We start from the raw sequence: 12,546 nt of genomic DNA, 5'->3' as shown, positions 1-12,546 counted from the left end.
CAAGTGGAGCAGCTGATAGAGCGTAGCTTATCAATATTGATTGTGCAGGAAGTGGTCCCAATGACTTACAAGAGAAGTAGCAACCACTGAAATACATCTGTCAAGAAGGTGATAGTTTGGCCTTCCTCCCGTTTTTTCCATCTGTCAACAATATAAGAAAAGCCTGGTGCAGATCTTCATGGGTTGACAAGTGAAAGCATGGCCCTCTTCTTCACCAACCACCGATGATAGCAGCATCTAGTGAAGGAACACTTACCTCCCTCCCTGTCAACACAAGGTCAAATATGGTCTACCACTTTCCAGCTCGAATCGCTTTCTAACAATTAACAACTGAAGCAGTGCAGAAAGGATCCTACTCTAGCTAAAAAAAAAAGAAATATTACCTACTTATACAGCTACCAGTTGTCCAAAAAAATCAAGTGTCAGCTGGAATCGATGAGCTGCTGCTTGAAAGGGAATGGGAATAGAGTTCCTGTGCATGTGGTTTTAACTGATGAGGATAGGTTAAGATTAGAGAGAGAAGTTGTGATAGGGAAGATGGTAACAGAGAGAGAATTTGACACATGATCTGTGAGAGAAAAATGAAGAGGTAGGGCTTGGAGGGAATGGGGTGAGAGATAAGTGAAAGATACAGTAACTGAGGAAAAGAGTGAGGGAGTCATTGACAGCATGAGATACATTAGGAACAAGGTGCATACAGTAATGTAATACATGTTGTTGGAGGAACAGTAAACCTGTAGACACATTTTGTATTTTTATTCACTTTGTATGAGTTAAAATGTTTTGATAAAGCAAAAGAGCACAGAGTTATCGGTCAACAATTCTGATTACATCACCTGACTTATTTGATCTGACCCAAAACTATGGAATCCTCCAACAGGTGTAGCCTTGAGATCAGACATCAAATAAAGAATATCTGGTCAATATTCAAAACAATTTAAGCAGGCAGGGGAGTCTCCTGCCCTCTTACAATCACTTGGAGCTGCCTAACCACTGAATATCAGCGCAAAGCGGCCATTTTGAGCCAGACCACACAATGGTTTAGGAGGTGGAGTCGGGAGGAGCCGGGAGTTATGTGGATGCAGGCAATATTCAGTGCTAGCACCCACATATCTAACTGGGCAAATTTAGGATTGTTATTAAGCAGTCCTAAATTTATCCACTTAAATATGTGGGTGCTGGCACTGAATATAGGTCTTACCTGTACAACTTCGGTCCCAGCCTGTGGCCTTTCACCCCTCCCATCCTGAAACATTGAATATCCAGGGATAATTCTGTCTAATTGTGGCCAGTATTTAAAGAAACACTGACCACCATGGTCTGAATATTGGTTGGTATATTCATATAGCACCTTTGGATAATTCTTATGTAGATCTAGTGATGGTCGTAACAACTTGCACAGCATAGAATCGTGTTCCTAAAACAGGAATTACTTTCCATAGGAAGGAACATAGTGGAAGCAGAAAATTTGTTCTTGAAAAAATAAATTTTTGCAACAGAGTTTCAACATAGGTGGAATCATTATATGCCAATTCTTATTGAGGGTAATTCTATAAGGAGCTATCTAGATTTAGGTGGCAAGTGCCTCTGTAAATGCTGGTATTCTAGTCATTTATATGTGTATATGAACACATATATAAATGACCGTTTTCTGGCTACACATTATTCTGTGGGTATGTGCCAATATTCGATGGCATCAGCTTTGCAGGTGGGCATTCACATGGTCGGAGTTTGGGTGGAGCATGGGTGGGTTGTTCTAAAATACAAGAAAACCAACTTCCACAAAAAGTTCCATCAAGGAAAACACAAAAGTGAAAGAACACTAAGTACCAAGATGATATAAACAGAGATAGTTTATTCCTCTTCCAATGTGTACAAGTCCCAGCTGGGTGTCCTCACATAGGCCATGTTTTGGCATAACAAACTTCATCAGGAAAACACTGCTGAGTCGTCTGTGAGCGTAAGTTCCTCACCAAAAAGAAAAACTAGTTGTAGGGATAACTGACAGTTCAAACACTGGAGTTTTTATTGGTGAAGGTCCAAAAATTACTATAATTTTCTTTTTGGGTGATTATGCTCATAAGAAGACTCAGCAGTGTTCTCCTGATGAAGGCAGTTATGCCGAAACACGACCTGCATTGAGGACATCCAGATGGGACTTGTACACATTGGAAGAGGAATAAACTATCTCTGTTTTATATCATCCTGTACTTAGTGTTTTTCTGCATGGGTGGGTTGCACGTATATGTGCTTAGAATATACTATAATGTACACATGTACTTTCAATATTTAGATGTTCGAATTTTCATTCAACTCTATGGTTAGTGTATATACTCCTACTTAAAATAGAGGTGCTAATATAGGCTCATATTTGACCTGTTGGGCTAGTATTCTATAAAGAATAGTAGGTGCCTACTTTTTTTTTGGTAGGTTAGTCTCTGAATAGGTTCCCCTTTATAGAATACCCTTATTGTGTTTCTATACTATATATCACATTTAAATAAGAAAATAATGTTACATTTATTTATTCTCTATCAGTCTTTGGAGCATCATTGTCTGATGCACTTTCACATCCTTCTAACACGTAGCCACTTCCATACTTCTTCACCTTACTCTCCACCATGGTGATTCTCTGCTTTAGCTTTAACTGGGATGAGTTATATTCAGCCAGAAGTCTAGCAAACCGAGTCTGTAGCTTTTCCAGAGCAGATTCAAGTCTCTCTACCTTTTCTTCCACATCTTTGGGATCTGCTCCTGATTTTTCTGCCACTTCCTCAATTAAACCATCTTTCATCAAAATTTGCCTGCCTTTCTCTTCCAAGGCACTTTTGGCATCTGGATACTCAGTGAGAGCTTCCATCAGGTCATCCTTAGACAGGCAGAAAGGTCAGAATACCCAATGCTCCGGATATGGCTGTCCTCCTGTTGCCAGTTTTGCTTCCTTTAATATGTAGGATACTAATTTCACCAAAACAGCTGCCATCACTGAGGACCACAAACTGGGTTACACCATCATCAGCCACTACAGCCAGCTTCCCTTCTTTGATGATGTACATTTCTCTTCCAATATCCCCCTTTCGGCAGATGTAATCCCCAGGACTGAAGACCTGGGGCCTAGTTTTAACACTAGTTCCACCAGTAATCCTGCTTCACAGTCTTGAAAGATCCGTACTTTCTTTAATGTGTCCAATGGACATTAATAGCAATTTCAGCCTTAAGTTTATCAGGTAGATTTTTTAGCACCTCCTTCTCATCAACTGTTTTTTTGTTTGTCCAAAGGTAGTCAAACCACTTGATGACCCTGGCCTCGAGATCTTTTGTAACTTTTCTGAACTGCATATATTGTTTGATAGAATCAATCTTGGCTTGGAATTCTGCTCTGGAGGCATTCATATTTGAGATCATGGCACCTACATTACCAACAATGGTGGCAAAGATTAGCACACCAACCAAGAAGTCAAACACCACAAAAAGAAATTCTCATCCTTTACTGGGGGAGGTGTTTCTCCAATGGTGGTTAGTGTCAGTGTAGACCAGTACAGACTGTAAATGTATTTTTCTGGCCAGACGTCCATATTCGGGGTGGAAATATTGGGGTAGACCCAGGTATCTGTTCCAAATCCTATGGCTTTAGAAATTGCAAAGTAATACATGCATTCCAATGGATGATGATAAGAATGTACAAGACAAGGTTTCCAATCCGAAACATATTAGGATAATTTGTCCTGGTCTCTGTCCGATCAAAAAACTCAAACATTCTTGCAAACCTCAGTAACCGATTAAAACGCAGCTCTGGATAGTGATCCCAGCTTTAAGATAGATCAAATCAGTTGGTATTAGTTGAAATAATATCCAGTTTAAATTGTAAAGTCTTTGAATAATGTTCTTTCAGTTTCTTTGCATCTTTAACCAATAAGCCTTGGTCAAGAAAAACTAGCAGGAAAAAGAACAAAAATTATCATTAGAATACATTATATAGAACAGAACCTATTTTAGAAGTTTTCTTTGCAAATATTGTAAGGCAGTACTGGTTTTAACTTGTGCTGAGCATTTAGGTGTTATTAGCTTGTAAATGGAATCTACAGCTTTTGGTTCTAATCATAAATGTTCATCCTCTGATAATTAAAAATGTTGAGGTAAATTTTAGTGAGACAGTCTCCAAATAAGGTCATACAGATAATTGACAGGTATAAAGTTATGTGTATATTCAGCCTGGCTAAATGTTTAAATGTATAGATATAAAGTTATATCCGCTATTTACCCTTTTCATTTATACATTTAGAAACTTCAAATGCTTAAAAGTTACACATGGTACATTTTAGGTGCTTATTTGTAAGCGACTTTAGAGCAGGCTTATTCATGGAAGGAGTTTGGATGAATGAAGGTACAGTCATGATTCATACATATACTTTATGCTCCAACATTTATGCCGGCTTCTGAGCAGGTGTATTGTAATATCTGAAGCTTCAATATAGACACTATGGAGGCAATTCTATAAGTATGTACCTCCATTTAGGTGTACCAAGGCCACCTAAATGGTATGGTAGGAGCCTATTTTATAATGGAACCTAAACGCCTATGGTGTATTATAGAATGCAAGCATAACCCGGTATTGGCATATCTGATATTTAGGTGCCCGCAGTTACACCAGCCCTAGATCTGGTGTAAGTACAGGCGCCTAGTTGCAGCAGGGAGATGCGTATTATAAGTGGGAGCCTTGCCTGTGTCCTGCGCATGCTCTGCTCCCTTGCAAATACATGCTATGTAAGTTAAGGGAGTATTTGTAGAACAATGCTTAGGTACGCTGTTAGTACTTTCATATGTAAGTGCTAGTATTCTAAATATTTACAGTGGTGGAAATAAGTATTTGATCCCTTGCTGATTTTGTAAGTTTGCCCACTGACAAAGACATGAGCAGCCCATAATTGAAGGGTAGGTTATTGGTAACAGTGAGAGATAGCACATCACAAATTAAATCTGGAAAATCACATTGTGGAAAGTATATGAATTATTTGCATTCTGCAGAGGGAAATAAGTATTGATCCCCCACCAACCAGTAAGAGATCTGGCCCCTACAGACCAGGTAGATGCTCCAAATCAACTCGTTACCTGCATGACAGACAGCTGTCGGCAATGGTCACCTGTATGAAAGACACCTGTCCACAGACTCAGTGAATCAGTCAGACTCTAACCTCTACAAAATGGCCAAGAGCAAGGAGCTGTCTAAGGATGTCAGGGACAAGATCATACACCTGCACAAGGCTGGAATGGGCTACAAAACCATCAGTAAGACGCTGGGCGAGAAGGAGACAACTGTTGGTGCCATAGTAAGAAAATGGAAGAAGTACAAAATGACTGTCAATCGACAAAGATCTGGGGCTCCACGCAAATCTCACCTCGTGGGGTATCCTTGATCATGAGGAAGGTTAGAAATCAAGCCTACAACTACAAGGGGGGAACTTGTCAATGATCTCAAGGCAGCTGGGACCACTGTCACCACGAAAACCATTGGTAACACATTACGACATAACGGATTGCAATCCTGCAGTGCCCGCAAGGTCCCCCTGCTCCGGAAGGCACATGTGACGGCCCGTCTGAAGTTTGCCAGTGAACACCTGGATGATGCCGAGAGTGATTGGGAGAAGGTGCTGTGGTCAGATGAGACAAAAATTGAGCTCTTTGGCATGAACTCAACTCGCCGTGTTTGGAGGAAGAGAAATGCTGCCTATGACCCAAAGAACACCGTCCCCACTGTCAAGCATGGAGGTGGAAATGTTATGTTTTGGGGGTGTTTCTCTGCTAAGGGCACAGGAATACTTCACCGCATCAATGGGAGAATGGATGGGGCCATGGTACCGTACAATTCTGAGTGACAACCTCCTTCCCTCCGCCAGGGCCTTAAAAATGGGTCGTGGCTGGGTCTTCCAGCACGACAATGACCCAAAACATACAGCCAAGGCAACAAAGGAGTGGCTCAGGAAGAAGCACATTAGGGTCATGGAGTGGCCTAGCCAGTCACCAGACCTTAATCCCATTGAAAACTTATGGAGGGAGCTGAAGCTGCGAGTTGCCAAGCGACAGCCCAGAACTCTTAATGATTTAGAGATGATCTGCAAAGAGGAGTGGACCAAATTCCTCCTGACATTGTGTGCAAACCTCATCATCAACTACAGAAGACGTCTGACCGCTGTGCTTGCCAACAAGGGTTTTGCCACCAAGTATTAGGTCTTGTTTGCCAGAGGGATTAAATACTTATTTCCCTCTGCAGAATGCAAATAAATTCATATACTTCCACAATGTGATTTTCCGGATTTAATTTGTGATATGCTATCTCTCACTGTTACCAATAACCTACCCTTCAATTATGGGCTGCTCATGTCTTTGTCAGTGGGCAAACTTACAAAATCAGCAAGGGATCAAATACTTATTTCCACCACTGTATGCTCACACTGGGCGTGTAAATGTTAGCGTCCAGTTTATAGTATTGCTCTTCACTTCTACAAGTACAAGTAAAAAAAAATCCAGACTGCTCAGGGATTAGGTCAGTCCAGATTTTCTGGATTGTCAGGCAGTACTTTTAAAATTCAAATCCAGCATCTCTCTGTGTCTCTTTTCTCCATCCAGCGACACTCTGTGTCTCTCTTCGCCATCAAGTGCCTCTCTTCCCCAAAGGAGGGGGCCTAGGCCCCCCTGTTGCTACACCAAAACCCCACCTCCCCTCCCCCGTATAGTCTGGCATCTCTCCCTCTGCTCCAGCCCTGCCCTGCCCTGCCCACGGCACACTCTCACTCCTCCAGTGTACACTATCTTTTCAGAAGTCTTCCATGCTACAGCACCAGTGGCAGCTTTACTCATAGGCTGCCTCTGGCCTGTAACGGGCCTTTCCCTTTGATCCATTCCGCCCAGGTTTTTGGAGTTAAGAAAAATGCTATCAATGCACTTCAGATTGCACAATAATTAAATTTCTAGAGTTATTAGTGCAATTTCTTACTTCAGTCATATTATTCCTATTTTAAATTCCCTTCATTGTCTCCACATTTATTATAGAATTAGATTTAAGATTTTATTAGTTGTTTTTAAAGCCCTTAATTAATTTTTCTCCCACTCTCTGTGCCACATTAAGATTTTACCAACCAGCACTTGCACTGAGCTGTTCTCAGTAGATGGTGCTTGACATGCCGTCTTATCATGTGGTGTAATTAGAAGAGTATAGGTTATCTATCTTTTTTATTGTTGGTCCTAAGTTGTGGAGCACTCTGCCCCTTGGGCTCAAGTCTGTGCAAGATATTGCCCAATTTAAGAAGGAGTTGGAGACTTATCTTTTCCATCAAGCCTATGGGATGAAGGAGTGATGAAATTCATATTTTTATTTAGCATATAGTTGAAACAGGATACCTAATGACATTTGTTTTTGTGTCAGTGTAATAAGATTGATTGGTTATTAGTTTGTATTTTGTTTTTTTGTAATTTTAATATGTATGTAAAAGTTAGTCGCTTAGAATTATTAGATAATGTGGATGAACTGGGCAGGGAAGAGCGCTGAAAATTTGAAGAGGCGACTGCCGGGGGTTGGTGCCAGTGCAGGTGTGGAGGGCTAGTGGTCCCACTGGACCACCAGGGTCTTTTTAGTGTTTGGGGATGGAGGGAGCCTGGAGGTCCACCAGCCTTGTGTTTGGGGGGGGGCAGGCTTAGGTTTGACAGGTGTGGGAGAAAACCTCTTCTGTTGGTCTCCCCCATTCCTCCCTTGCTGGAAAACTCTAACCCCAGCTCCGAGCTGGTGTAGAGTTTGCAGCGGGAGCAGCACTCTCGTTCGGTGCACTGCCCAATGATCATAAGGGAGGAATGTGGGAGACCCTCTTTTGCTTGCATTTGTACGCAATTAGCAATCAGAGCTGGCAAGCACGTTGTTTCATGCTCTCAATGGTTCTGATCTTGGGGTGCAGGCAAACTCGGGCGCTAATCCAGCGCTAATGGCCTCTAGCACTCGCGTTTGCTTCTGATCATCAGCCCATTAGCGCTCCTGCATTATTGTGAGCATTAGCGCATGACCTGCAAATTTTTAAAAAATGTCCAACTTTAAAGCCATGATAAATCTGAGCTTAGTGTATGGGAAAGTCATGCGTTAGAATGCACCTTAGTAAAAGTATCCCTATGTTTTCTAAAATCAACATTAAACTTTTAAAATTCAACAGAAGGAAAAAACTCAGGAGACTCACCTGTCCTAACTCTGACCAGTATGTCTATAACGTAAATAAGATCTGAACTATAATCCAGAACTAGCCACAAGATGGTATGTTTGGTTTGAAGTTCATCAAAACATGCTCTATTGAAACAGAAAACCACAGAACACATTAGTAATGCAGCAGTGGAAAGGGAGCAGATATTATTTGTATTTAAAGTCACATAAATAGGTTTATTGCTCAGATAAAGAAGGAAATCACTTTAGAGGTTTCTTGCGATCATTCCCTTAGACTACAGTCTTCAAGGAATTTGTTTACCAATAAATGTTAAGATAAATGGAGGGGCGTGGTAAGTAACGCTGGACCTGTGTGCTGGTGGTGGGAGGGGGGTGGGAGAGGCAGCAGAGAGGAGAGAAATGGGTGTCTGTGTGTTGGGGGGGGGGGTAACAGGTTTAACAGCAGAAGGGGAGACATTTAGGCAGTGCTTTTTTTGTAGAAAAAAAGGTGCCGGTACTCATTGTGGGCGGGGTCACCACACATGGCACCGCCACTATTATAGCCACACCCACATTAGCCACACCCCTTTTACCAGCCATGGCGCATATAAACAGACATCATTGAAAATATTATACTAGTATAGGAGAAAAAATAATGTGATTTTTTTTCATTATAAATAATTTCTGTAAGCTCTTACAGCTCCGGTATACCCAGTGCAAAATAAGACAAATTCCAAACACTAAAATGAAAATAAAATGATTTTTTCTACCTTTGTTGTCTGGTGACTTTGTTTTTTCTATCCATATTGGTCCCAGTCTCTGATTCTGCTTGCTCTCTATCTGTTCTCTTAACTCCGTTTCCAGGGCTTTCTTTCCATTTATTTCTTTACTTTCCTCCTTTCTTCTTCTTTTGTTGCCCCTGCATCCATAAGTAAAAGCTGGGTCCTCCTCCATGGAATTGACTGGAGGAGGTATAACATGGATCCAGCTTTTGCCTATTTTCTCCATCCATGTGCAGTTTTTCTCCTCTTCCCTTTCCCTCATCTCCATCCATGTGCATCTTCTTTTTCTTTCCTCCCCTCCATTCATGTCCAGCACTTCTCCTCTCTCTTCCCCTCCATCCATGTCCAGCATTTCTCATCTCTCTTCCCTCCTCTATATCCATATAAAGCAATAATTCTCTCTCCCCTCTCCTCCATCCAAGTCAGCATTTCTCCTCTCTCCTAGCCAACTCCTCCATCCATGTCCAGCAATTCTCCTCTATCTCCTGCTCTCCTCTCCATCCATTTCTAGCATTTCTCCTCTCTCTCCTCTCATCCATGTCCAGCAATTCTCTCTTCCCTGTCCAGCGATTCTCCTCTCTCCCCTCCATGTCCAGCAATTCTCTCTTCCCTGTCCTCCCCTCCCCGTCCAGCAATTCTCCTCTCTCCCCTCCATGTCCAGCAATTCTATCTTGCCTGCCCTCCCCTCCATGATCAGCAATTATCTCATCCCTGCCCTCCCATCAATGTCCAGCAATTCTCTCTCCCCTGCCCTTCACATGTCCAGCAATTCTCTCTCCCTTGCCCTTCCCTCCCAGCCCATCCAATGTCCAGCAATTCTCTCTCCCCTGCCCTTCCCATGTCCAGCAATTCTCTCTCCCCTGCCCTTCCCATGTCCAGCAATTCTCTCTCCCTTGCCCTTCCCTCCCATCCCATTGATTTCCAGCAATTCTCTCTCCCCTGCCCTTCCCTCCCATCCCATGTCCAATTCTCTCTCCCCTGCCCTTCCCATGTCCAGCAATTCTCTCTCCCCTGCCCTTCCCTCCCATCCCATGTCCAGCAATTCTCTCTCCCCTGCCCTTCCCTCCCATCCCATTGATTTCCAGCAATTCTCTCTCCCCTGCCCTTCCCTCCCATCCCATGTCCAATTCTCTCTCCCCTGCCCTTCCCATGTCCAGCAATTCTCTCTCCCCTGCCCTTCCCTCCCATCCCATGTCCAGCAATTCTCTCTCCCCTGCCCTTCCCTCCCATCCCATTGATTTCCAGCAATTCTCTCTCCCCTGCCCTTCCCTCCCATCCCATGTCCAGCAATTCTCTCTACCCTGCCCTTCCCATGTCCAGCAATTCTCTCTCCCTTGCCCTTCCCTCCCATCCCATCCTATGTCCAGCAATTCTCTCTCCCCTGCTCTTCCCTCCCATCCCATTGATTTCCAGCAGTTCTCTCTCCCCTGCCCTTCCCTCCCATTATTTCCAGCGATTCTCCGCCTCTCCCCTGCCCTCCCATCGACGTGCAGCGATTTTTCTGTCCCTCCCCTGCCCTCACCTCTCTCATATCCAGCGATTCTTCGTCCCTCAACGTCCTCCTTCACTGCCTGCCAGCCAGCGTCGGACTCAGAAGCGAACGGTGCAGGCAGCGATTGGCTGGCAGCGTCGTAGCTTCCCTCTGCATGTCCCGCCTACAACTTCCTGTTTACGCATAGGCGGGACTTGCAGAGGGAAGCTACGACGCTGCCAGCCAATCGCTGCCTGCACCGTTCGCTTCTGAGTCCGACTGGCTGACAGGCAGTGAAGGAGGACGTTGAGGGACGAAGAATCGCTGGATATGAGAGAGGTGAGGGCAGGGGAGGGACGGAAAAATCGCTGCACGTCGATGGGAGGGCAGGAGAGAGGCGGAGAATCGCTGGAAGTAATGGGAGGGAGGGGAGGAGGAGAAAAAGGTGCCGGTACGCCGTACCGTTGCGTACCGGCACAAAAAAAGCACTGCATTTAGGTGTATGTACAGGGGAAGGATGCAGCAGGAGAGGAAAGGTAGGTACCCGAATAGAGGGGAGGGGGAGTAATGTGCTGTGGGAAGGAAGCATGTGTATATGCAACTTATCATTATGTTCAGCAGGTTTAAACATTTTTGATGCCGTGGGAATTTAGTAGTACCAAGCCATCCAGACCAGAAGTGCGATTAATCATGTGATTACAATTTTTGTTGCTCACCCCTAATTGAATAGCATGTTATGTAAGATAAACAGCAGAGAAAGGGAGCAAAGTACAAACAAAGGTCCAAACAGCAACAAAATAGCACCAGGGGCCTTAAAAATAGGGACACAGTTCAGTAATCATACACCTTTATGGAACAATCTTCAAAAATGACCCGACACGGGCTGTGTTTCGGAGCACAGCGCCTGCATCAGGGGTCTACATCAAACATAAACAATAGTCAAAGCAAAGATAATATTTATCAAAATACAATAAAATAAAATGTACTGTTATGGGAACCAGTAATAAATTGACAAATATATAACATATAGAATGAGATGCTCTAATAAAAATTATTAATATGTGTCAAAAATATATTAAAAAATTGTATTAAAAAATTGTATAAAAACATTTCATGATAATATATAAAGTATAACATATATAAAGAAATGCATTCACAAAACCATAGAATAATCATGTTAGTGTATATATTGATATATCTCAAAATTAGATACCTTAAAATTAGCAAACAACCAACATGTGTTATCCATCTCACATTATGTTTTTCAAAGGATCAATGTAAGGTATAGAATATGATCATAATAAATGATCAAGCTTAAAATGAACTTACCACGATGGTAGCAGGAACAATGTGCAGTTATGTAGATTAACTCAGCAGGAATATAGAAAGCTATGTGTAGCGACGGTATATATTTTTTGTGGAGATTAGTATCATGTTAATACAAAAAAAGAGGCAAACATTGTATTCATTTAAATATTCCAAATAGTAACTGGCAATAAAATCTGCTTAAAACAACTTTTAGCGGTTGTAGCAGTAATATATAGCAATAGTTATTGTATATTTTAAAAACAGAATTTTAATAAAGATATTGTGATGGTGGGGATAAACAAAATTGTTTTTTAGTGACAAACCTTACTCAATAATGGTTATGAGGGCAGTGCATGGCAGCCAGTAATGGCAGTAACTTACAGCTGATGTAGTCATATAAATATTCAGGATCCATGTTTATATAAGCTGACTTATTCCATTTTTGGCGCCATCAATTTCTATGGGGACAAACTTCGGTTTAGCGCACCACTGATAAGTGCAAGATTCGCTTATATGCATGGTTTAAGACCGCTCCTCTGCAGGAAAGACTCCGCATAAGCACACACACGGAATATAGAAGCCGATTGGCACGTGACAAAAGGGAGGTAAATTTGAAATCTCGTTGGTTAACTGCCACAGGCAGAATAAACAAAAGAATGTTGTTAGAGTGTACACTGGAGCCAGAGTCGTTGTTGTCGTCGCGTAACTGTAAGACTTTAACACTGGTTGAACGAATAGAAGTTCTTAAAAAATTAGAAAACAAACAAAGTCAAGCATCTATTGTCAATCCCAGTCAAATTTCACGTATC

At 42.4% G+C, this 12,546-nt stretch overlaps 1 protein-coding gene across 1 annotated transcript in view; it reads right to left on the bottom strand.

The window, feature by feature from the left end:
- Positions 1–2,524: 2,524 nt before the first annotated feature.
- Positions 2,525–12,546, bottom strand: part of CNGA3 (cyclic nucleotide gated channel subunit alpha 3) — a 28,599-nt gene continuing 18,577 nt past the window's right edge. The window contains 10 exon segments of the mRNA XM_030202472.1: positions 2,525–2,886; positions 2,889–2,912; positions 2,915–3,118; positions 3,121–3,189; positions 3,192–3,482; positions 3,485–3,649; positions 3,652–3,801; positions 3,804–3,840; positions 3,842–3,933; positions 8,217–8,323. Of these exon segments, the coding sequence (XP_030058332.1) occupies positions 2,525–2,886; positions 2,889–2,912; positions 2,915–3,118; positions 3,121–3,189; positions 3,192–3,482; positions 3,485–3,649; positions 3,652–3,801; positions 3,804–3,840; positions 3,842–3,933; positions 8,217–8,323 (1,501 nt within the window).

The sequence above is a fragment of the Microcaecilia unicolor genome, chromosome 4, assembly GCF_901765095.1.
Source record: "Microcaecilia unicolor chromosome 4, aMicUni1.1, whole genome shotgun sequence".
Lineage (NCBI taxonomy): Eukaryota > Metazoa > Chordata > Amphibia > Gymnophiona > Siphonopidae > Microcaecilia > Microcaecilia unicolor.
This window is presented reverse-complemented; position numbering and strand designations above follow the sequence as displayed.